This window comes from Onychomys torridus, chromosome 3 (assembly GCF_903995425.1).
Source record: "Onychomys torridus chromosome 3, mOncTor1.1, whole genome shotgun sequence".
NCBI classification, from domain to species: Eukaryota; Metazoa; Chordata; class Mammalia; order Rodentia; family Cricetidae; genus Onychomys; species Onychomys torridus.
Genome location: NC_050445.1, coordinates 112,991,043 through 113,017,612, shown reverse-complemented (window position 1 = coordinate 113,017,612; position 26,570 = coordinate 112,991,043). Strand labels below are relative to the sequence as shown.

The 26,570-nt window shown below is 47.3% G+C and overlaps 1 protein-coding gene and 1 non-coding gene across 2 annotated transcripts in view; one reads left to right on the top strand and one right to left on the bottom strand.

Moving 5' to 3' along the window:
• Nucleotides 1-26,570, top strand: part of Hk2 (hexokinase 2) — an 89,790-nt gene that overhangs the window by 7,750 nt on the left and 55,470 nt on the right. The window contains exons 2-4 of the mRNA XM_036181913.1: nt 10,749-10,911; nt 21,820-21,968; nt 26,129-26,248. Coding sequence (XP_036037806.1) covers nt 10,749-10,911; nt 21,820-21,968; nt 26,129-26,248 — 432 coding nt within the window. The remainder of the gene's footprint in view (nt 1-10,748; nt 10,912-21,819; nt 21,969-26,128; nt 26,249-26,570) is intronic.
• Nucleotides 15,755-15,843, bottom strand: LOC118580968. The gene has a single exon (XR_004944618.1). It is a non-coding gene; the product is annotated as a small nucleolar RNA SNORA42/SNORA80 family (small nucleolar RNA).

The window sequence follows — 26,570 nt, the reverse complement described above, 5'->3', positions numbered from 1 at the left end:
TGGGTGGAGCATAGAGACAGACCCAGAGAGATTTGATTCAGCAGGTGGACAGTGGCTATAGAAAGAATGAGTAGATGCTACTGTGGGTCAATCTGCAAAGCAGATTGTGGTCCCCTGGCCTGGGGCTGCCTAGAGAGGGCTAAGGCACCTGGGGAATGGAGCATAATAGGCAGGACAGGCAGATGAACATGGAGGAAATGGTGTCAGCATCCCATAGTGAGAGTAGTGGCCTGAAGACCAGGGTCAGGCATGAGCACCTGTCAGTCTGGAATAGCTAGCTCTTTGTATTCCTGTTGTCATAGCTCCGTGTTGGTAACCATAACCAAGTACCAGCTCATCTTGAGTACTGAGCACTGCTGGCATCACAAGTATGCCAAAGACTTAGTTGGTGCTTGTGGTCTTCTGGGTCATTGAGACTGGGAGGGACAGACAGATGTCCAGTCAGCCTGCGACTGAGGTGTCTGCACATTCATGTTTAATGCAACAACTACTTGTAATAGCCAATTTATTGACATCCTAGATGTCCATCAGCCAATGAATGGCTAAGGGAAATGTGGTGTATATAATACACATGAAAACTTATTCTGCAACTAAAAGAAATGAAATATGTCTGCGCAGCAGAATGGATGGAACTGGAGATCGTGTGACTTGAAATGCACCAGACTTAGAAAGAGTCTGTGTCACATTCTTTCATAAGCAGAATCTAGATTAAAAGAAAAAAAATGAAGCTGAGTGGTGGTGGTGCACGTCTTTAATCTCAGCACTAGGGAGGCAGAGGCAGGCAGATCTCTGAGTTCACCACAACAGTGGTGCTCGCCTTTAATCCCAGCACTTGGGAGGCAGAGAAAGGTGGATCTGAGTTTGAGGTCAGCCTGGTCTACAGAGGACAGCCAGGACTGTTACACAGAGAAACCCTGTCTCAAAAAACAAAGTTTTAAATCAGTGTATATTCAATCATTTAAGAAAAAGATGGGCTAGAGGGAAATCTTAAGAGGCTTCAACTCTAGAACTACAGAAACTAAGGGATGCTTCAAGGGGGAGATGCCATCTTCCCCGAGGAAGAGCACACCAAGTGTGGTGATCCAGTACAAAGTGGTCAGCCCTGAACACATACACACACACACGCACGCACGCACGCACGCACGCACGCACGCACGCGCGCGCGCGCACACACACACACACACACTTATATACACTATATGTGTATATACATGCATATACAAATATATACAACAAGGGAAAAGCCATGAATTTGAAAGAAAGCAAGGGGAGATACAAAAGGGGTTGGAGGGAGAAAATTGAAGGGGAAAATGATATACTATTTTATATATATATCTATATCTTTAGCAGACTCTCTTGGACTTGCTTAACATACCACCACACTGTTCAGCCAAAAACAAAAACATTTTTTAAAGGTTTATTTATTTATTTATTACGTATACAGTGTTCTGTCTGCATGTGTCTCTGCATGCCAGAAGAGGGCACCAGATCTCATTACAGGTGGTTGTGAGCCACCATGTGGTTGCTGGGAATTGAACTCAGGACCTCTGGAAGAACAGTCAGTGCTCATAACCACTGAGCTATCTCTCCAGCCCCCAAAACAAATTCTTTAAAAAAAGAAAAGAGAAGCTAAATGTGGTTCACCCACCTGAAATTCCAGCACTTGGGTGACCAAGGGCACTGGGGTTTTCTGGGCTATCCTCTCAAAAACATAAGCAATGTAAACTAAGAACAGAAAGTGGTTATAAGCCTGTATTTTATAATAGCAAAGGAAACTGCTGTTGTCTGTCCTCACCTTTGGTTTGTAAGTATTTCTTGGCATATCTGCCTCTTGCTGGCAGAGTGCTGTCTCCTTTACCCTGGTGACTTCTGTGCCCAGCCCTGGCACACTCAAGCTGGTGCTCAATCAGTTCATGGGTAAATGGGCCAAGCCAGTGTCACATATACCTGGGACCTGTTGCTTGTTGTACTACTGCCTCCCTCTGGGATGGAATAACTAAACTGGGAGCTGGAAGGCCCAGACTGGGTATCCCCAATGCCCATCTCCTGGCCGCTGGCAAGGGCTGCCTCCTGGGGTGTCTCATTCCATGTGGCTGAGAGTGAGAACTGGCCGAACAGGAAGGCCCGTGATTCACCACGGTGCAGCAGGATCTCGGAGGAGTGGCCTGCATGCTTCCTACATCCTCCACGTTCACCACACTGCCTCGGGCTTATGAACATGCCTTGCGTCAGAGCTGGAGTCTCCCCAAGATGGCAGGGCCGCCCTAGCAAAGAGCCTCCTCTCCCATTTGAAGAAAGCATTCAGCAGATCTGTTATTTTCCATCAATTGTGTCCAGAAAGCAGAGGGTCGCAGCTTATCCCCTGTGTCTTCTTCCCTGGCTCATCTCCCCTTCCTCCTTTAGGAGACACCTGGTCTTCCCTTGACAGCTTCGCAGCATAAAAACTTGCTGTTCTCTGCTCAGCTTTGGCCATCCTGGGAGGAGTCTGAGAGAGAGCATTATAATTAATGAGGGCATGGATAGCATTTGCCAGCTTTCCCAGGCTGGACACACCTGTGCCCCAGGTTGGGGTGCCTAGTGAACCGACCACCTGATGTTATGGGCCCTTGCCAAGGATTAGGCTTGTGGTCTGGGGAAGCTTCTCCAAGCCTTGGTTTCCTGGTCAAAGGCTGGTGGTAAAACATTGGCAAAGGAATAATGCAAATATATATGAAATTCTTTTGAAATTGTGCTGCAAGCCTGTGTCAGCATATGGTCATTGGAAGGCAGTGTGTGGCTAGGTTTAAAGTAGGGTGTCCTCTCAACTGCCCTCTTGATCTCTCTGATCTCCTGGGTGCTTTGACTGTGCATAGTAGGTAGGCTAGGACAAGTTCTTGATGTCTGCCTTTTCTTTCTCCTACTTCCTTATATAGGGTCTTTCTATGTAGCCCAGGTTAGCCTGGTACTTGAACTTTCCCTAAGCCTTCTGAATGCTGGGATTATAGATGCATGCCATATAAAATAATATCGATGATATAATGTATATAGCAAGTACATATTTTAGATTTTAGTTATATTTATCTATTGTGCGTGTGTGTTTGTGTGCTGTGGTGGGTGTGTGGAAGTCAGAGGACAACTTGTGCCATGTAAGTTTCTGGGATCATACCCTGGTCATTAGGCTTGGCAGCAAGCTCCTTTACCCACTAAGCCATCTTTCAGGCCTGGTGTATTTTAAATTATTTTTGTACTGCTGGGGATCAAACCCAGGGCCTCGTGAGTGACTGGGATTACAGGCCTGTGCCATGAGGTCCATGCTTCCTAACTTTCTAAATTGAACTAGGATACACATAAGAAATGAAATACATACAAGATAACAATGCCACCCATCCCGTATCACCAGAGACACCCTCATCTTCTGGCATCAGTTCCCCATCTCTCACCCTGAAGGGCTGTCATTGTCATGACTTTAAAAAAAATTTTTTTAGGCAAGCTTCTCACTGTAGCCCAGGCTTGCCTAAACCAGGCATGGCTTTGAATTCTCCTGATCCTTCTGCCTCCACCTATTACTGAGGGGATTACAGGCATGCCTCATTGAACCTGGAACTGTCATGACTTGTATCAACATAGACCTGCTTTTGGAATCGTGTGAATGGACTCCCTGGGTGGGTTGTTCCTACTGTGCTTCTCTCACTACTGATCAACTAGTGAGGCACATCTGTGTCCCTGTAGATGGTGGCCAGTGGCATGTTCTCATGCTGTGTGATATTGCCCCACGTTCCTTTGTGGTTGATTTCAAACAAGAAAGACCAAGTCACTTGCAGAAGGCAGGGCCGTTTCTAACTGTCCTGTAGGAGGCCAGGCTGAGTGGAGGCCTGAGGACAGCTGAAGAGGTGAAGCTCATACTTGCGATGTGGCTTTCCTTCCCACAATCCCTCACGCCCATCCAGTCCAACTTTGGCGGGCAGGATGGCTCCCGCGAAGAAGGACCGTTCTGCCATTGACGAGGTGGTGACCCGAGAATACACCATCAACATTCACAAGCGCATCCTTGGAGTGGGCTTCAAGAAGCGTGCCCACCCCTAGGGCACTCAAAGAAATTCGGAAATTTGCCAGGAAGGAGATGGGGGCTCCAGATGTGAGCATTGATACCAAAGGAATAAGGAATGTTCCATACTGGATCCGTGTACGTTTGTCCAGAAAACGTAATGAGGATGAGGATTCACCAAACAAACTCTACACATTGGTAACTTATGCACATTCAAAAATCTACAGTCAATGTGGATGAGAACTAAGCTGCCGAGTGTCAAATAAAGTAGGAGAACTACCTTAAAAAAAAAAAAAAAAAAAAAAAAGTTGAAGCTCAGTCATTTGGTTTTGGAAGAGGCTTTTGCTAGGTTGCCCAGAATGACGTTGAGCTCATTTTCTCGTCAATCAGGCAGGCCCTGAACTCAAAGCTAATAGGATTAGTTAATGTTCCTAAAGGAACATGGAGAGAACCTTCCAAATATCAATAGAAACACCCAGAGACTGGAGATAGGGGTTCCGCTGTGCCTCTGGCTCCCTTCATGTGGTGAAGCTGATGCTGTCACATTTTCGTCATGTGTCTACCAGGAGGCTGTTTCTTACAGAAGTGACCGATCTTTGGTTGTTCGTGTATTAACTGTTCTATCTGCTTCCTGAAACGATTTGATGATTTAGGTCACATTTGGTAGCAGGATTTCTTGACAAGGCATTAACGGGAGCTGTGAACACAGATCTTTGTCCTTCCTGACAACATGACTGCTTTAAAATGTTCGAGTGAGTAGGGTGGTGGTGGCGCACGCCTTTAATCCCAGCACTCGGGAGGCAGAGGCAGGTAGATCTGTGAATTTTAGTTCAGCCTTGTCTACAGAGCGAGTTCCAGGTCAGGCTCCAAAGCTATACAGTGAAACCCTGTCTTGCAAAGCCAAAATAAAAAAAAAAAAAGTTTTAGGGCAAGCATGGCGGTGCACACCTTTAATCCCAGCACTCAGGAGGCAGAGGTAGGCGGATCTCTGAGTTCCAGGGCAGCCAGGGCTACACAGAGAAACTCTGTTTTGAGAGGGGGGGACAAAGGCTCCAGTGGTCTTGGTGTTTCTTCCGTCTCAAGATTTGCTTTTCTCTTCTCTCTCTCTCTCTCTCTCTCTCTCTCTCTCTCTCTCTCTCTTCCTTCCTTCCTTTCTTTCTCTCTCTCTCTCTCTTCTTTCTCTTTCCTTTTTCTATTTTCTCTTTCTTTTTCTTTTCTTTTCTTTTCTTTCTTTCTTTCTTTCTTTCTTTCTTTCTTTCTTTCTTTCTTTCTTTCTTTCTTTCTTTCTTTCTTTTTTGAGACATGGTTTCTCTGTGTATCCCTGATCATCCTGGAACTTGCTCTGTAGACCAGGCTGGCCTCGAACTCAAGAGACTCGCGTTGCTGGGATCAAAGGCGTGGGCCACCACAACCTGACAGGGTTTGCTTTTCTTTAGTGCGCTTGCCCTGTCTCCACCTCTGACTCTGGAGGAAGAGTCACTTCAGCCTGGTCCTGTGGGAGAAATGAAACTGACCCAGATCGCTCAATGAGGAAGTTCTAATCTTCAGCATCGCTGAGGCTATCGGCTAGAAGTGCTATCTCACACGCCCTTGCCTTGGGTAGCCTGGCAGCCTCTTTCCCCAGGCCAGCCATCTCGGCCTGCCTGTGACTCCCCAGCTTGTTTTCGGCCTCCCATTCAGAGAGAGACGTAAAGGGAAGCCCCCCCCCCCTCCAAAACACACTCCCCATAGGCCAGGAGCTACCAACACAGACAGAGAAGAGGACTGTCTGGGGAAGTGGATCCTGCTTTGTTAAACCTTGAGTGTGGTTAAGTGGGGTTGAGAATTGTCCTTGATCCTCTGTGGGTAGAGAAAATTCTAGAAGAGGAAGGGGAAGGAAGAAAGGGGACAGCGGGAGAGCTTTATGCTTGGTACCTCAATTCTGTCTTGACTGGGGGTCTCTTCACCCCATTTTATAGTGGAAACGCTGCCACACTTCTCCAGTGTTGCCAACTTGTGTGTGTGATGCAGCTAGGATTTACATACTGATTTTTCTTGTGCCGAGGCCTTTGCTTCAGTGAAAATTGGCCTGAATGGTTCCGCTTTGCTGGTCCCAACTACTTAAATTTCTTCCTAAAAAGTGCAAGCTTTGTCTTTCCACATCCCAGAAGCCTGGATCAATCAACACTGGATGATCTCACCCCTGGTGCAATGTCCTAGCTTCTGCTTTTCTCCTTGTCTTGTGTGCATCTCTGCACATGTATGTACGCATGTGTGTGGAGGTCATAGTATGGTCTTGGGTGTTGCTTTTCCACTGCAATCTCCATTTTTAAATGTTTTTCTTTGAGACTGGTTTGGGACTTACCTAGGCTGGGTTGGATTCTGTCTGTGAATGTCTGTGAGCCTTGTGCATGCCTGGTGCGCGGGAGCCCAGAAGAGGGCACTCTATCCTCTGGGACTGGAGTTGCAGGCAGCTGTGAATTACCATGTGGGTGCTGGAAATTGAACCCTGGTCTTCTGGAAGAGCAAATAGTACTCTTAACCACTGAGTTATCTCTCTAGGCCCCTGGCTTTTTAAAATATGGGTTCTTGGGGGAAATTCAGGTCCTTAGGTTTGCAAGGCAACGTTGCCAGCTGAGTTATCCCCAGCCCCCATTGCCTGCTCTTTTTTAAGGCAAATTCTCACTCTATAGTGAAGGCTGGCCTAGAACTTTCTCTGTAGCTGAGGGTAGCTTCCAATTTGCTTCAATCTTCCTGTTTTACCCTCCCGAGTGAAAATGACTGGCTTAAAGCCACACACTGACTGCAAGAACCTGGCCAACTCTGATCACGTTATTGACACTGTGGAAACCTGCTCCAGAGAGGGTGAGGCTATCAGATGCCTCAACCCTAGAAGCGTCCGTTTAGTCAGCCTGGAATGGATACTTAGAGCCTGGGAGACTCTAACTTTTAATGTAGTCAAGGATGACCTGGAACTTTTTTTGTTTTGTTTTGTTTTTTGAGACAGGGTTTCTCTGTGCAGTTTTGCACCTTTCCTGGAACTCACTTTGGAGAACAGGCTGGCCTTGAACTCGGAGATCTGCCTGCCTGCACCTCCCAAGTGCTGGGATCACAGGCCTGCACTTAGGGCTTATTATTATTAATTTTTTCATATAATACATTTTGGTCATGTCTTTTCGCCTTCCTCAACAACTCCCAGATCCTCCCCGACTCCCTACCTACCCATCTTGTTCTCTCTCTACCCCCAAAACAAAATCACAAAACCAATAAGACAAAATAAACAAACACAAAAGCTAAAACAATAGCTTCACAAACACCGAAAAAGCTTCCGCAAGTGTCTCATACGATCCTGGATTGCAGCCAAGTTTGGGAACTTTTATCACAAGTGGCCGTCTGGAGACCACACAGAATTTATCAGACTGATTTAGCTGTGGTTGAAGACAGGACTTCTAAACTCTGCAACTGAGGGAAGTAGCCACAGGATTGAAAGCACCAGCCTGAAGTCGGAGGACTCGGGGGAAACGCAGCGATCAAACATAGATGTCTGTGTTGGTCACCCTAGGGCTCCCCTTTCTGAGAGGGCTTGTTTTGGCTGGTCTGTGTTCCACTGCTGTGAGTGAAAGTAAGATCTAGACCCCCTCCCTATCCCCACTTGCCCTGGGGATCTGCCATGACTCCAGGCATTTGTTCCCGACCCTCTGGGGGACAAATGGAAGGATTCTGGAAACTGCATTAACTTCTGGTGGCTGCACCTGTTGCCCACTCCTGTTACCCTTGGCTGCCATTCATTCGGTGCAGAGCAGCCACCAAGGAATGAATGGGTGCCAGTGGCATGTTTAGGAAGCTGTGGCATTCGGATCTGTAACAGGCCTGTAGAAGTTCTTTCAAAGACAATGGTGATCAGGTCAGGAGGGGCCTTAGATTAGTAAGCAAGCCTGGGAATGTTTACCTACTGCTAGTGGCCACATAACCATTATCATTTTTATCTGCTACTAAAAGGTGATAATGATCTCCTGAGCAAAGTGTAACAGGCCTGGAATAAAGGGCAGCCTTTTAACTCTGTTCTTGGAGCTAAGAATGAGAACAATTAGCAATTAAAACCTTGAAGATGGGGCTGGGGATAGCTCAGTTGGTAAAATACTTACCTGGCAAGCAGGAGGACCTGAGTTCTATCCCCAAATGCATGGTGTCCTACACACACACACCACATACAACACACACACACACAAACACCACACATACACTACACACACACCCTACACATACCTTACATACACTTACATACACATACTACACACACATACACACACACCACATACACTTATACAGTCACACTCATACTCAGACACCCAAAATAAACTCAGAAAGTTTGAAGATAAGCCAAGAGAGATTGCTGTGGAATTTGATCTTTTGTAGACATAACTTCACACTTAGGAAGGAAGAGGCAGGGGGACCCATCACAAGGCAGTGCAGGCTCTGCTCTGTCTGCCATCTGGGATTTCCTCTACCTCCTTGGCAAATGAAGAGGGAGTGTCTGGGAGATTTCTGAGTCTCTCCTCTTTCTGGAAATCGTGAAGTAGGGACTCTAATTCTGCAACGTTTCACATAGTGACAATGCCCAGAGAACACCGACTGTCCTATGTCGCAGGGTTCTTGTGTGATGTACTCCTGATATTCTAGGGAGTTACCTCTAGGCAACCTCTCATCACAAGAGTAAATAGCTAGTGCCGCTCCAGCATACTGCCTCACAGCTATGATGTTCAGTAAGTAGGGTTGGATTTATCAGGGCGTAACTCAATTGGAAGACCAGGAGAATTATTTCCAAATTATGGGTTAGGTATGGGGCAAGAAAAAGCTCAAGTCCTTAGAATAGCTCGGAGGCCTGAGCGTTATCTTCAGGAGGGCCAGTGCAGGCTCTGGAGAGAGGTCTTCAGGGTTGACAAGAGGTGGTGGGATGCACATGTAATTTCAGGGTCCTCAATGCAGTGGAGGACAGCTTGGACTTACTCCACAGAATGTGCAAAGAACAGAGACATGCCCTATGACTAGGAAGTGGGCAGAGGCTAGCTCATGTGGGGCTTAGGATGTTTGATGGCTGTCTTAGTCAAGAGTCTATTCCTGTGAAGAGACAACATGACCAAGGCATTTCACTGAGGGATCGTTTACAACAGTTTCAGAGGGTCAGTCCATTATCATTATGGTGGCAACCAGATAGGCCTGCGCTGGAGCAGTAGCTGAGAGCTACATCCTGATGAGAGGGGAACAGAGGAGAGGGTAAGACGGGGCGAGGAGAGACGCTGGACCTGGTGTGGACTCTTGAAACCTCAGCTCGCCCCCAGTGACCGAATTCCTCCAACAAGACCTCACCCGCTCCAACCATGCAATACTTCATAATCCTTCTGATCCTTTGAAAGGGTGCCGCTCCTGGTGACTAAGCTTCCCAGCATATGACCCTATGGGGGCCATTCCTGCCTCAACCACCACAGTGGGAAACCCCTAACGGATATTAAACACAGCAACAGCAGAGTCTAGGTGGGGGTTGGGAAACTGATGGCCCAGTTAAAAATGGAACTGGGGATTGTGTAAAACCAGGGAGGAGGTGATGGCTGCTAGCCCTGGGGTGAAGGGTGATCGGATTGACAGGGCTGGCCACGTGTGAGATAGTTTGGGTAGGGAGGCCGCTAGCCTTTGCTACAGGATGCTATTGTTTTAATTTAATTTACTTGAAAATAACTCTTTGCTTCCCCAGATGTCTTCCCCTGGTTCTCTGTCCTCTAGAAATTAAGCTGTTTGAGTTTTGTTTTATTATTTTTTCGGTTTGTTTTTATGAGTCTCAAGTAGCCGAAGTTGGTTTTGTATGTCAGTAGGGACTGTAATTCTGCCACTACCTGATCCTACTACCTCTGCCTCTGAAGTGTTAAATTTGGGAATGCACCAGGCCTAGTAGGTTTTGTTTGGTTGCCTTGTTTCTTGCAGTGTTGGGGTTCAGCTAGAGTCTTATGTGGTGATATATTGTGTACCCTAATAAAATTTGCCTGAAGATCAGAGAACAGAACAAACCACAAGATTAAACATAGAGGCCAGGCAGTTGGCACACACCTTTAATCCTAGCACAAGGGAGGCAGAGATCCATTTGGATCTCTGTGAGTTCAAAGCCACCCTGGACTACATGAGATTAACTCAGTCTAGGAGAGAAAACAGAGCCAGGCAGTGGTGGCACCCTCCTTTAATCCCAGTACTGGGAAGTACACGTCTTTAATCCCGGGAAGTGATGGCTGGGTGGAGAAAGGTATATAAGGCGTGAGGAGACAGGAACTAAAAGCTTTTCGGCTGGAGTCCCTTTCAGCTAGAGGGGTTTTAGGCTGAGGAGTTGATGAGGTAAGAGGTGGTGGCTTGTTCTTTTGTCTCTCTGATCCTTCAGCATTTACCCCATATCCTGGCTCCGAGTTTTTTATTATAAGACCATTTAGCAATTCCTGTTAGTTACACTTTCACATGCTAGGAAGTGCTCCACCACAGGTCTCTAGCTGGAACTCCACAGCCAGCTCAAGAAGAAAAAAACACAGGTTTTCACTGTATTGCTCAGGCTGCCTTGGAACTGCAGTCTTCCTTTCTCAGCCTCAGGCTCCTGAATGCCTGCGTTACAAGCCTAAGTTTTTTTTCTTTTGAAAGGCTGAGTGTAGTTCATGACATGCATCTATACTATAATTCACTTAACCCATTGATATCTATTGTCTCCCCTCAGGTTGACCAATATCTGTACCACATGCGTCTCTCAGATGAGACCCTTCTGGAGATTTCTAGGCGGTTCCGGAAGGAGATGGAGAAAGGACTAGGAGCCACCACGCACCCTACTGCAGCTGTGAAAATGCTGCCCACCTTCGTGAGGTCAACTCCGGATGGGACAGGTACTGTGTGTGTGCGCGTGACTGCTCTACGGATCTCCAGACTGAGAATCCACTTTGTTGGCTTTGTTCAGGGACACAGAGAACCAGTCTCAAAGGCTCTTGCTTTCACCCTGAGAAGTCAACTCAGGCTGATGCAAACACTGGGAGTGAGTGGAAGGCTGTGGGAGGGGATGGCCATCTGACTGCTTGGACAGCCAGGGTCAGAACTCTTTGTCAGCCCTCCCAATGTGCTGCTGACAGCCATTGTCTTCTGCGCATGTGCTGAGCAAGGCTTCTTGGCTCAGTTTGGTTTGCCCAGTCCCACATAGTGCACAGTGATGGTGGTTAAACATGATAACCATAAGTTGATGGGCACAGCTGTAGGCTGTAGAAGTCACTCTTTGGCCAGCCTGTATATACCTAGTGCCATTCACAGTGTTTAGATTGTTTTATGAGCTCCATGAAAAAGTCCTATGAATTCACGTAAACTGGGCAGGGGGTGGGGGTGGGGGGCCGGGGGTGGGGGAGGTGGGGATGGGGAGAGCTATTTTATATATCCCAGTATTATTTCTTAAAAATATCTGTTTTATTTCTATGTCTATGAGTGTTTTGCCTGTATGGATATCTGTACACTACATGTGTGTCTGCCCACAGAGGCCATAAGAGGGCACTGGTGCCCCTGGAACTGGATTTACAGATGTTTGGGAGCTGCCATGTGGGTGCTGGGACTAAAATCCAGGTCTTAGAAGAGCAGCCAGTGCCCTTAACTGCTGAGGCACCTCTCTAGATCCTAAGACAGAAAGAAACAAGCTGTTGAGCTTTGTTTAATCTCCTGTTTGGATAAGCTCTCTTATGATGCCACTAAGCGAGAGGTTTTTAGTATACTGGTGGAGATTGACTTTGGAAAGAGAATGTTATTTGATTTTCTGGGGAGAAGCGAGCAAACATCCATCCACCCAGATAGGCACCAACACAAACCAAACAAACCATCTCACCAAAATCCAGCCTGGTGCACAAACGAGCTTACGGGGGTCACTTCAGGAGCATGGGTGACTCAGAGACAGCCGCACACCAGCAAAGCCTACCCAGCACGGTGACCCCTGAGGAAAGCCGTATCCCTACAGCTCCCTGCCCAACTTAGAGGCAGCTCTGTAGGCTCCTCAGCATTTGCTACTGTGTGTGTATATATGTGTGTGTGTGTGTGTGTGTGTGTGTGTGTGTGTATGTGTATATATATGTACACATACATATATATACACATATACACACACACACATTATATATATATATACTGTGTGTATAGCCTTAGGGGAGGGGCCTTCTGTATTTGGGGCTTCCTGGTCTTCCTAAATTGAGTTAATTTCCTGAGCCCTGTCTATCTACCAGCTTCCCGAGTATTACCAACTTCCCTCCAGGAGAGAGCCTTCCAATTTTAAAGGAAAGAGCCATACAGCAGATGGGTGAGGGTTGGATCCCAGAAGGCCTTCTATGCGGGCCCGAAACAGAGTTTTTCTTCTGTGGATGTGGTGGAGATGACGGAAGTTTCTGAGTGGTGTGAGCAGAATCTTCATGCCCATGTTAGTTCATCAGCACAGGTTGGGGTGTCTGGGAGATGTAGTCATGGCCTGGGGGTGCTTGAGGGTGTTGTGATAGACAGGAGAGAAGATTCAAAGCGGAAGCCAGGTTTTGGTGGTAGCCTCCCTGAGGTAGAGGTGGAACCGAGCACTGGCAGACCTTGACCTTGTTTGTCACAGGAACCATCTATGTTCTAGACCAGCACTTTTGAGATAGATACATGGAGGTTGGGGGTGCTAGTGTGAGCTCTTTATCTAGGGACCAGGGGAGAAAGCCCAAGAACCTGAGGCGGAGGAGACAACTCTAAGAAGCCTGCCAGTGGCCAGTCTGCTTTGAGTTCCACAGGACATGCAGGGTTCAGGCTGTGGAAGACTGGTCTGTGTTGGGACCTGACCTTGGCTCACTATGTGTGCTTGAGGAACACCTTTTGAGGATCTGGTTCAACAAGATTTTGTACAGTTCCTAAAAGAAGTTTATTTGAAACCTCGTGACCCAGCCTGGTCCCAGCACTGAGCATGTGTTCTTGTTCAGGGTCATTGTTTGAATGTGTGTGTTTTCCAGGCCTTCAAAGAGCCCCTTGAAGTGGGGAACGGGGGAGGTTGGGAGTTCTGCTGTGCCCTCTAGATTGCTATGTTTACCATTCCTCTGTCACATTCTGACTAGAAACCATGCCCATATCTATGTTTCCATGTGACATTCTGATAAGTGCCTTTATAAAAATAAATTTATCATTCTGATAAATGAAGGACAGCCTGGATTTCACTAAGAAAGTAACTAAAATGTTCAAGTCCATGTTATGAGCTAGGGACTAATCCTGAGCATCTACATGTGTTAATTAGTTTCTCTAAAGATTTATTTTTGTATGTCTGAGTGTTTTGCTTGCATACCTGGATACCATGTGCATGCTAGGTGCTCTGGGATGTCAGAAGAGGGCATTGGGCCCCCTGGAACTGGGGTTACAGACTGTGAGCGAGCATGTGGGCACTGAGAATTGGACCTGCATCTTCTTAACAGCAGTAAGTGCTCGCAATTAATTGCTGAGTCACCTCTCCAGCACCAATTTATTTACTTAAACAAAATTCTATAGGGTTATGTTTGTATTCATTTATCTGTTTTTCTGTTTGATTATTTGTGTGTGTATGTGGGCACTTGAGTGAATATGGAGAACAACTTGCTGAATGAAGTTGGTCCTCTCTTTCCACCATCTGGGTCCTGGGGATGGGACTTGGGTTGTCAGCCTTGGCAACAAGTACCTTTCTTTACCTTTGGAGCCATCTCGCCAGCCCCTACACCAGGTTTTTATCCTCTTTTTTTAGAATGTGAGGTATGGATAGTCAAATCATTTGCCTAAGTTTACACCACTGATGACAGCTGAGCCAGAAGTCAAACATGAATATGCCAAAGTTACCAGGTGTGTGAGTGTGAGCATGTGAGTGCCTGGGTCTGTGTGTGCAGCAAGTGCTCAACTCAGAAGCTTTTGAAATGAGGTTGCTGTGCTGTTTGTAATACCATCATGTTGAAAATGTGTCTTTGCCTGAAGGAATACTGTACAACACCTTACGTAAATGAGCATACTTAAGTACAAGTCTCACAACATGATGAGTTGCCAGAAGTCACATCCCTAGTTGTTGGATACAAATAAAACTCAAATCCCTCAGAGCATCCTTGCACATACAGCCACATCCATCCTGAAGTCATTGAGACAGAAACTGGACTGTGTACCAGATGACAGATAGTCCCGCGATAAGGCACTCTCAGGGTCTTGATGGTAGGCACTCTACAGAACAGGAAAGTTGATTTACAGAGAATAGTCCCATAGCAAGCAGGTGGTGGCTTTGCGATTTCCACTTGGCCAACTTGGAGCCCATGCCCAGCCCGAAGCACAGCACCAATGGCATGCTTTCATCTTCCATGCACCTCCCACGTGCCTAGCACAGTGGCTTCATCCTTCTTTGGGGAGGCTCTGGCTCAGTTTGATCTGCAAAGTCCTCTCCAAGGTTCAGTCATCTGTGAGGCAGTGGTGTGCCAAGCCCCTGGGTCCTGCCTTTGAAGAGTGGAGATGGTCCTCAGAGAGAGAAAGCTGACGCAGATGAGACAGTCAGAGTGATGCTGGGCCATATAATGTGAGCAGGAGGTGGTGCGGTAAAGGAGACCTGCTTGGTGATGGTTGTGTGGAAGCTGCTGAAGCCTCTTATCTTGGTTGCTACGTATTATACCGACATCTGTGCAGCAGAGGCCTGATTCAACAGCGAGTGCACAGCAAGTTAATAAGTGGGTTTATGGGGTGCCAACAATCTAAGCAAAGATTGTACCCATAGTCTCTGTTTTATGGGTGGCATTTACATATGTTGGGTACTGGGTCAAACACCTGGTCATTTGTTGTATTGATTTTTATTGTTGTATTTTAGATAGGGCCACATATAGCCCATATATAGCAGTCTCCAGGGGTCACTGGTGTTAACTACTGTAGGACAAGTAGGGGTGGGTCCCTTTCTGGGGGGTGTAGAATTTGTTATAAGGCTAGTTCAGAAACTGAATGTGGAAGTCTATTTGTGTATTGAGTGAGTGACCTTGGAAGTGCATGGCTATGTCTTCTGACATGGGTGGCCAGGAAGGGTCCTGTGTGGAATCCCAATGTGATCCAGCTCCACCACTGAAAGTCCCATTACCTGTCTGCACTGGGGAATCCAATTCAGGAGCCTGCCCCCTTTATCTGGCCCAGAGCCCAGACTCCCACTGCTGCTTGGTTGGGCTGTCATGCAGCACTCCAGTCTTCCTTGTCTCTAGGCCTGTCCCCACAGTGCTACTCACTCTCAAGCCTTGTGAAAGCACAGTCTGACCTGTTGGGAGCAAGGGTCTTTGACGAGGACATTTACACAATACTAGTGGCCCCAATGCATGAACTGTACGCTGTAGCTGCTTTTGACATGCATATATATTTTGGTATACAGAGTTATGCCAGACCCACGTCTGACATGCTGACACCTAACCATGCCACGAACTTCACGTGTGCTGACCCATTTTCTCCATCTGGCAGCTTCAGACTAAGTCTGGTTGCCTGTGCCTGAAAGGTGTCCTTGTATGAGCGGAAATGATCTGTCTTACGCCATTACCATTTCTCCTGGTTGGGTTGCAGTCAGAGGCTGGGTTGCATGCAGTCAGAGCAATTGTGGAGCTTTGAGGCACTGTCTTCAATGCCCACTGTTGAAGCAATTAATGGCAGGGAAATATTTGATTCACAGACTCATGGTGGGTTCAGTTTTTTTACTCCTTTTTTTCTTTCTTTCTCCACTGTGTGACCCACTTCAGTGTCAGCAGCCCACGGGCACAGGGGCTGGGCAATGGTTAGGAGCCACAGTTTGCTCTAGCATAGCACCCTATGATTGATTTCTCTCCCTCTTTCTCTCTCTTAAAAATTTCATTTTTGTGTTTATTTTTTAAGAGCAAGTAGCCCTGGCTGGCCTGGAATATGCTATGTAGATCAGGCTAGTCTTGAATGCACAGAGATCTGTCTCTGCCTCTTGAGTGCTGGGATTAAAGGTCCCTTCTATTTATTTTTAATTATATGTGTATTTAGTGTGTTTGAGCACATGAGTGCAGTGCCCTGGGAGGCCACAAGGGGGTGTCAAATTGCCTGGAGCTGAAGTTAAAGTAATTGTGTTTGGATGCTGGGAACCAAACTCAAGTCCCTTGGAAGAGCAGTACATGCCCTTAACCACTGAGCCATCTCTGTAACCCTAGTTTTGTTTTGTTTTTTAATTTTATTTATTTTTTTTTTGGAGTCAGGGTTTCTCTGTGTAGTTTTGGTGCCTGTCCTGGATCTCGCTCTGTAGACCAGGCTGGCCTCGAACTCACAGAGATTTGCCTGGCTCTGCCTCCCGAGTGCTGGGATTAAAGGTGTGCACCACCACCACCTGGCTCAAAATAAAATTTAACCATACACTTTATATACAAATTATTGATTAATAAAGTGAGAAGTAGAGAACACAAAATTGATGCCTTCCCATTAGTGATGTATTAAAATGATTGTCCATTGCCTCATTAGTGACAAGTGAGGAGGGGAGTCGATAAACAGGCTGTTAAAGATGGGGGCCTGAGTGATCACCACCTTTTTTTGACTCTTAGAATAGTGATCTTCAGCTGGGTATGATGGCTCACACTTGTAATCACAACACCCTGGGACTCGAGGGGAAGGGTCTCAAGCAGGAGGACTGTTATGACTTTGAGGCCATCCTGGCTACAGAGTGAGGCCTCGTATCACAGGCCAGTGAGACGGCTCGGTAGGTAAAGGCAGCAAAGCTCAACAACCTGAGTTCGATTCCCAGGTGGAAGGAGAAGACAAGGCAGACTCCCACAAGTTGTCCCCTGAAGTCCACAGCCACACAACATAAACAAATGTAAAACAACCCAAACAAACATTTCTTGAAATGACCCCACCTCTGTTTCTGGAGAATGCACCTCAGTTCTAAATTTAATTGAATGAAATCGTATAGTGCAAAACCCACAGAAGCAGAAACAGTGAGAAGAAATGAAACTGGAGGTGAGGTTCAGGAGGTGAGCTACTATTTAGTCTCTTCCCTAACCCTTGCTACAGACAGACTTTGCCACCTTCAAGCATGCCTAGAACCATGGGAACTGTGGGATACCTCTTGTTTAGAAGGGGCTCCCCCGAATCCATCATTTCTAAGGTGCTTGCTTAATATCACCTGCTTTGGGGGCTTAGGAGCCATGCACTAGCCCCAACCCTGACCCAGGACACCGCAGCTCTGAAACACAAGGCCAATCGCCTTTTTATTGCAAGGCGCTCTTAAAGAGCTCTGGCTGGGCCTACTGTGCTGAGCTCCTGATGGGAGAAGCAGGTGGCGATCTATTTTAATTAGTGGCAAGTACCTCATGGTTGAAAATAGACCCTGTTGGAACATTCAACTGGCCCCTGTCCCTCAACCTTAAAAACAAAACAAAACAAAACAAGAACCCAGATGTCATCGTGTACTAGATCACCTGGCGGAAGTTTTTGAGCGAACAACCCTGGAGTGATGAATTGCTCAAATCAATTACCGATGTCATGTTACCTCAGGTGACATTGACTACCTATTTCAGATGGCTAGCCAACTGCCATTTCAGTGCTGGTCCTTCCCTGTGACAGGTGAGTTCCCAGGAGAAGTTGGAACCCTTTATCTCACTGACCTTTCGTATCTGTGAGAGCCAAACTGAAAGTGGGCTGCTGGATGGGTAGTGAGTCAGCAAACAAATGGCCCGAGGGAGCAGCTTCACCCTTCTCCCGTTGGGCAATTTAGGGTGACTACCCGCCCCTCTGTCACCAAAGGAGACCTGAAGTGTCCTGTGAGGTGGGTACAGCGGTTTGGCATGACACAAGAGAGTACCGGTTTATTTTGTGCATAGACACACAGCCCACATCGGCAAGCTCCGGCAGGTTCTGCTGTAGGGAAGGAAGGGCCAGCCTCTCTTCCCTGTCTCACTCCTTCATCCCTCCACTCAGTACAGGTGGTCTAGCCTCCAAGGGCTGAGCTGGGTTTCCTGGTAGAGACGATGGTGTCTGTGCTTTTCTTTCTCACTATTGTAAGGCTTCCAGGAATGAGAGTCACGAAAGTGGAGGGTGTGGTCCTGAAGAATAGGCACGGGCTTTGGAAAGTCGGAAGCCTTGGCATCAAACCCTAGCTCTCTTTCACCCCTTTGTGACCTTAACCAAATGACTCAACTTTAGAGGCATCACTTCCGGACACCTAGCTCAGCTCGGGGTGCTGTTGCCTCCAGGTTTTACACTCTTGGCATCGTAAGTGAAGAATTCCCTATCTGAGGGTTTACAGCTTTCCAGTAAGCAGCCTTGTTACTCACTGTAGAAAAATCCTTCGGCTAGGCAGCTCTGGGTAGGAATATTTGCGGTGATCAAAGGCGTGTGCCGCTGACTACTTGTAGCATCCATTTTTCTTACTTGTTTGTTTTATTCTGTGTGTGCTGGAATGTGTGTGTGTGTGTGTGTGTGTGTGTGTGTGTGTGTGTGTGTGTGTGTGTGTGTGTGTGTGTGTGTGTGTAAGTGCCACAGAGTGAATATGGAGGTCAAAGGAAAAAACTTGCAGGAATGCATTCTCTCTTTCCGTCATGTGGGTTCCGGGAATCAAACTCAGGTTGTCAGACTTGGTGGCAGTCACCTTTACCCAGTAAGCCAACTCATCAGCGCTCATGTTTTATTTTTTTAAAAGTGAAAGTTATGATCCAGTGATAACAGCGTGCTTAACAATATGAAAAGTCACCGAACCTGATCTCATAAAAACCCCTCACAGCTGCCAGTCAGACATCTTATTTAATGAGTGAACCATTAGTGAACAAATCCAACAGGAGGTAGTGCCTACCGTAAGTTTCCTCAAAACCAGCTGTAGTTACTTAGTATTCTCTGTACATCCTACTGGGTTCTTTGCCTGTAGCTTTTTGATATCTTTTAAAAAGTGCATTTTATTATGTATTATTTTGAAATTTATTTTATTTTATTTTTTTAATTTTGAGATAGGGTCTCTCTGTAACCCTGGCTGTCCCAGAACTCACAATTTAGACCAGGCTATCCTTAAACTCTCAGGGATCCCCCTGCCTCTGCCTCTGGATTAAAGTTGTGCACCACCATGCCCAGCTTAAAATTTATTTTTATTCATTTGTATGTATGTATGCCCACTTGCATGCATGTACACCGTGTAAATGCAGTGCCCATGGATACTAGAAGAGGTGCTTAGGACTGGAGCTTTAGATGGTGGGGAGCAACCCAGTGAGGGTGCTGGGAACCAACCTCAGGTTTTCTGGAAGTGCAGTGCTCTGTCTTAACCCTCAAGCTATCTTTTCAACCCTGACTGTGTGATTTCTTAAGAAACCTCTTCCCTCATTGGACTGAAACTCATATGTAGCTGAGGCTAGCTCCTGTCTCCACCTCCTCAGTATTGGGATTATAGGAATCTATCACCATGCTGGGCTAAGGAACCTGCTCTTGGTATGTTTTCTTGCATCAAGACCTTTCTCCTGTCCTACCATAGCCCCACAGATGTGTTTGCTGCCCTTCACATACACAATCCATCACATGCTCCATGAACACTATTCTGGGATTCTGGAATGTCTTGGCAGGATCCCATTGGAGGTAGGGCTTGAGCTATAACTAGTAGTAAATGTTGAATCAGAGTGACCAAGAAGAGTTAGAAAAACGACTTTCAGACTAAGGGATGATGATGAAGGATGAAAGGATGTTGGTACTTTACCGATGCTTGGCTATGTGTCCATACACTCATGTATAACCTAGTCCGTAGTTCACCAGAACCTCACGAGGGCTGTGGGAAGTCAACACTATAAGCTGTGAGTTCTACAGGCCACTGCTGGGCTAGAACTCATGAGTGCTGGCCACCATGTGTAAAGCTTGTTACTTAATCCCTGCTCTGTGGGGAATGGTCATGAGCCATATAGAGATTGAGCCTAGAAAATTCGGTCCCTTCATTGCCTTATGGGGTCATAAGATTTCTGGAGTCACTGCCTCATGTTTTGAACTCAGAGAGGGTCCAGTCCTCGGTCATGAGTGTGTGTGGAGGATGTGCTGAGGAGAGAAGAGGGGTGTATTCTAAAAGAATGGTGAGTGTCTCTCAGTTCCCACCAGCACTCTATTATTTACAGTTCCCTTTAGTCCACCAGAAAACACAGCCGAATCACATTCCTGATGGAGCCATGCTGGGCTGAGTCCAGCTGGGCTGGTCTTCATAACCAACCAGAGGCAGTGCCTGTCACCTCCGTCCCCCACGGTCACTGATTCAGCGGATCGTGTGTATCCCAGGCCTCAAAGTGCTGATGAGGCAGCTCACCCTTGATTTTCTCTTTCATCCCCCTGACAACCACCACATAGTGTTTCCTAGAATCTGGCTGAGGCCCCATGGTTGGTGGAGGTTCAATACTCGAGTGTCTAGAAAAGTCATCTGAGCACGAGGCAGGGGAGCGGGGGCAGACAGAGTCTCCCCCAGACCTTTAGTAAGCCTTTAGCGAGCTGGTGTCTGAGAAGTGCAGTAAGTAGGGAATGGAAAATGTGTCCCTTCGAGAGGATGCTGAAGTCACCAGTGCTGATTCCAGAGGCTGTTCCTGGGAAGGTGTCCGTCATCTCCCTTGCCATTTGGGGTCTGGGACACTTGTCTCAATAGATGTGAGACCAAGTTTGCCATGAACCTGGTGTCTCCTGTGTCTTGTAAGTTCTTACTATAGTTCTGGATGATCCGAGAACATCACTTAGTTCTCTCATGACAATCCTTGGAAGTATGATGCTCCTATTTTGGACAACAGAGGTCAAGAAACCAAATCCCATGTGCCTGGGGTAGAAGAGGCTCTAGGCTAAAAAGTAGCCAGGCATGGCTTCTCACACATGTAATGTGGGTTTCATTAGCCCTGCACCGGACCTTGTGGGTGTAAGGCCTGAGGGACCTCAGGTGGCTGATACCTACCCCAAGTGTCTGTTTTGCATTTTAGAGGCCATGGATGCTACATTCAGGGAGCTGATAGGATGTGGTCATTTGGGGGTGTGGCCATTTAGGAAACGGGGGGCAAGGTCCTCAGGGAGCCCAGGGACCTGAGCACAGATTAAATGCTTTAGTTTATTTGGTCAGAACATGTCTTTGACCCTCCCAACCAGACAAGAGGCTCAGTGTTGACCAGCACACATGTGAGTCCCTAGTCCCTCACCAAGAAATGAACCCTAACCCTTCAGAGGGTTGGGAGAGGCTACAGAGGCGTGATGCCTTCTCTTCTGGCTCTCGCAGCCTGCCATCCTGGCCCCTGTGGGCTCCAGGTTCTTTAGCACTTTCATTCTGTGTCTACCATTCCATGCCTCCAAACTGCTGCCTGTGTTACTGACCAGCATCTGGGTGCTTCCTATCGCAGCTGCTAGTTCCTGGTGGGATAAAGCCCACCGGCTAATCTGATCAGAGGTGTTTTCTCAATAGAGGCTCTTCTTCCCAAATAACTCTAGTTTTTAAGTCATTGACAGGCCCACCAGGACAACTGGAATATGAAATTGCCTCATGTGAATTACAAAGTAATAAAAATAGTCTTATCATTAAGAAAGCCAAACATGAAGCTGGGTATGATGGGACATGCCTGTAACCCTAAGACTCTGGAGGCAAGCCTGGGTTACACGGGGAGACAGTCTCAAAGAAAGAAAGAGCCATTGTGTCCCAGAAAAAGAGAACCAACTGACCACTCTCAGCCAAGTGTGACTGATGCTCATCATGGAGGGACTCTGGGTTTGAAGTCTTAACCGGTTTCCAGGAGGCAGTTTGATCTTGTCTTTCCCCGCATTGACAGTAACCCCTCCTTTGTCTACAGAACATGGAGAGTTCCTGGCTTTGGACCTCGGAGGAACCAACTTCCGTGTGCTTCGAGTACGGGTGACAGACAATGGCCTCCAGAAGGTGGAGATGGAGAACCAGATCTACGCCATCCCTGAGGACATCATGAGGGGCAGTGGAACCCAGGTACAGGCTTCCTGTTGGGGTGGCAGTTGAGCTACCAATACCTGTAGGACACTTTGCATCTTCTCCCACTGCAAGACAGAGGACATCCTGGCTACTATTCCAGCTGTAAGGTTTCCTATGGTGAGAGCCCTGACTATCCCTGCCATATTTTGTGCCCCGAAGGAGCTTGGCAGTAAAAGAAACCGCAGTGGATGGCTGGGAGGGGTGGGCCCCTCAACAGTCTAATTGGGCTTCTTCCACCAACCAGGTCACTTCCTGGGAAGGGAGTTCTGACTGTGAGCTGAGGGAAAGAGGAAGATATTTTTCAGAGGCTTTGTCTTTAGGCGTGGCCCTGAGGGTCAGCCTGCATCCTTTGGAAGCTGGATACCTGGGATTGTGGGCGTTTTAGTTCTGCTGAAGGTGTCCCAAGGCTGTTGTGTGGTGTCATGAAGAACACTGTCTGCATGGTGGCAGGGTGTTTCTCTTGTACTGGGACAATCTTGCTGTGTGATTCTGGGTGAATGATAACGTCTCACAGTGCCACGGTCTGTAGAGAGAGAGATGGTGGGGTAATAATAGGTTGTGCGTGTGGCTAGTGCCATGACTGGCAGGCACACTGGTGTTCGCTATTTCTCCACGAGAGTTTTGCTCATTCTTCTTTAGATGTTCTTCCTGCCCTGCCCCAGTCTCTGGCCAGCAATAAATAGCATTGTTCCCCTTCATGAAGAATGACCTTTCTTCATGTTGCCTCTGTCTCTCATTCTGGGCCCTGCTCCCAAAGGATAAATGTTTGAGAACTAAGTAAGACAAAGTAAAAGAGTGTACCAGAAGTTTCGATGTCCTAACAATGTGCTGGACGATTCTCTCATCTCCATAGACAACTACTTTCTTTTTAACCGCATGAAGGGCCCAGGTACCACATGGTCCTGGCGGCTCTCTCCCAAGAGCCTGGCCAGGGCTTGAAACTCAAGCTGACAGTTGCAGTGTGTCTGTCAACCTAGAAAGAATCTGTTTCAGGATCCAAGAAGTTAAAAGTTACTTTGAAATCTCTCAGACTGGCAGGGCCAGGTATACATACATCTATAATCCTAGCAATTGAGAAGCTGAGTCTGGAGGATTTAGAGTTCAAAGCCAGCCTGGGCTATATATAGTGTGACATTGTTTCCAAATGAAAATGACAAATATGACATCTAATAATTTAGTGTGTGTGTGTGTGTGTGTGTGTGTGTGTGTGTGTGTGTGTGTGTGTGAAGTAAAGATCCGAGGACAATTTGTGGGAATCAATTTTCTTCATGTAGCTTCTGGGGTTCGAACGTCAGGCTTGGTGGCAAGTGTCATCTCACCAGCCAAATTTGAGAATTCTAGGTAAAGGAAAAGAAAGCAATGAATTTTTAAAAATGTAGTTTAATTAGATAAAAAGCCAAATCATCAAACCTCCAACTTGCAAAGGTCCCCAAATACCTGTGAATCTACCTGTCCATGGTGAAATCTGTCTTCTGGTCACTGACTTCCGGCTCAGGGCGATCTTGACATCCCCTTCCTCCTCAGCCTCCTGATCCCAGCACTGCCACACCCTGCTGGGATTTGTAATGTGTTCATGGGAAGAGGAGTGAGCTGGTCTTCGTGTCAATATAGAAAAGGACATGTTTGGAACACAGGCTAGCAGGCTTATGCCCTTTGAGCCTTTTTATGGCAGGAAAGTGTTGACTTTTCCAGCATCATATCCTGATCCTCAGATAGCAGGAAGAGTTAGTCTTCCAGTTCCAGGGAGAAATCGTCTCCTCTTTTCCTTCTAGAAAAAAGCCTGTAGGTTTTTGATCTTGACATTGATTGAATCAGAACTTTGCAATGGATTTGCCCCATGCAAAGCCATGAGTCACCTGAAGCATGGCAAACTTAAAATGAGACTGATCGTTGGCTAGATTTAGTTGAACTTGATGACAGGCTCTCGAGAGGTAGCCCAGGCTGGCCCCCAAATCTGCATTCTCCTATCTCAGCCTCATAAGTGCAGGGACTTTTTTTTTTTTTTTTTCTTTCCCCTCTGTAGGGAAGGCTGCTGGGGAAGGAACAGTGGTCAGGGCTGGGGACTGGTCAGACACCTTGCTCCTCACCCCGGATAAAGGCCCCTCTCCAATCACCATGATTTCATCATGTTTGCATGACTTTCCTTTGGATGAAGATACTCACCCTAAAGGCTCAGTGGCAGAGCAGCATGTACAAGGTCTTAGGGTCAGTTTTCAGCACTGGAAAAAAAGAAGTGTGCTAATGATCATCGGGGATGGGGTTCTATGAATTGTCTAATATGCCCTATAGTTGTTTCAGCATGAGCAGAGCTAGCTCAGGGGACGGTGGCCTGCCTCTGCTGGTGACCCTCTTGGTGACCAAGCCCTGGCCTGCCTGTGCGCTTGCCTTGGATTGGAGGTTCAAAGTTCAGCATCAGCTGTGGTTAACCTTGCGCAGGATGGGACAGATGGACAGGATCCATGTGGGAGTTCAGTGAGGGCTGGCTCCTAGATTAGGCTGGCTTCCTTCCTCCCTCCACACCTGCTCCTCACCCCAGACATCAGGGAGCCAGTGAGCCTGTTAACCCCCCATCCCTGATTCTAGAGCGAGCTTGTTAAGAGATGGCTGGGGCTCCCAGAGGGAAGGCCAGAGGACAACGTGGAGTAGTCTTGCTTTCTCTCCATCATGTGGGTCCCAGGGACTGAACTCAGGTCATATGCTTGGCACCAAATGCCCTAACCTCTGAGCCATCTCACCAGCCCCTTGCTTCTTTCTGGGGAGGGATGTGCTTGTTGTCTTGGTTCTCCAACCCTGCTTCCTTGGCCTTTAGATTTGGCCATCTGACCCTCTTGGCCTGTGGACTCTGTTCAACTTCTTCAGCCTCTGCTTACTTTTTATACCACATGGCCCCTGACCTCAGTCTCTCAACATTTGGAGAGCTACCAGCTTGAGGTGCTGAGTAGGTGAGGAGGGGACTGTCTGGTTGGTGGGCTCTGGCCTGACTGGAAGCCTGCCTTGTCAGGAGCACAGTCTACAAGACCCAGTGGCCATGTGGGTCCTGCTTGGTGCACTCATCACCCTGTCTTCCATATTGAAACTAGAAAACAGAACATAGGGACTGTGGAAATGACGTAGTGGTTAAAAGCAATTGCTGCTTCCTCAGAAGACGAGAGTTGGGATCCCAGGATCCACATCAGGCAACTCACCACGCCTGTAACTCTGGTTCTGAGGGATCGGACACTCTTCTGGCCTTCCTGGGCCGACAAACACACATACATACACAGATAGATAAAAAAATAAATTAGAATAAGAAACAAAACCCCCAAATAACTTAACTTCTTTGAATTGCTCCCAGGGGATTAGCTTTCTATTACAGAGGAAAAATATAAAGGGTGCTTATTTTTATTGAGTGGGTTCACAGACAGCCAACGGAAAGTATCCTGTCCCTCCTCCGTCAAGAGTCAGGGGTGCCAAAGCACTTTTTGGCAGTGAGATGGGCAGTCCATTCTGGGAAGGAAGATAAGCTGGACTTCCATGATGACGAGCAGAGGATGCTCTGTTCTCTGGGCATATGTGGACTCTTCTGTAACTACTACTTCCCCTGACTTATGGGCTCTTTTGACCGAGATTTAAATAAAAGGCTTAGTGGAAGACCCCCATCTAATGAGCACTGATTAGCATTATGCCTTTGTGCACACTGAGTGACTTGAGTCCTTTTAGCCAGAGAGCAGATTATGGTTTAAGTTCATTTTTTGTATAAGTTACTTGTTGCTGTAACAAGAGTTACATTAGAAAGGCAGGGTTTTTTTTTGGCTCACAGTTGGAGGATATAGTCTATCATGGTAGGAAGAGCATGAATAGATGACGGGAGCCTGAGGTGCTGGTCACACAGTGTCCTTAGTCAGGAAGCAGAGAGATGGAGGGATGCTGGTGCACAGCTCCATTACTCCTTTTAATTCAATCCAGGATCCCAGCCTGTGGAAGGGTGCCACCCACATTTGGGGTCTTCCCCCTTCAACGAACCTAATCTAGAAACTCACTCACAGGCGTGCTTAGAGGTTTATCTTCTGGGTCACATCAGATTCTGTCAAGTTGGCAATCAATATAAACCGTCGCTGAGCCTGTCTGTCCCTCTCTGTTATCCTGCCTCCCCGCTGACTTCCTGTTTGTATCCTTAGCTGTTTGACCACATTGCCGAGTGCCTGGCCAACTTCATGGACAAGCTACAGATCAAAGCGAAGAAGCTCCCACTGGGCTTCACCTTCTCGTTCCCCTGCCACCAGACGAAACTAGATGAGGTATGGCGGGCTGAGATGCTTTCAGTGGCATTGGGCTGGAGGTTGTGAGGAAGGAGGCGGCTTCTGAGCCATCTGCAGCTGTGGTGGCAGGGGTGCCGAGGGGTTTTGCATATGGGCTTTCAGTACTGAGACTGAGGTCCTTCGGGGAACCTGTAGGCATGTGTTATGCGTAGGTGTAGAGGAGGAGGATGAACTATGAAAGGCAGAGGTGTCTTGTCACCCCCTCCCCCATACATACTTTGTGGTATCCTTATCCTGTCCAGGTTAGCAGGAATGAGAAATTAAGATCTCTTTTGATCTAAAGGACTATGAGAAAAACCTG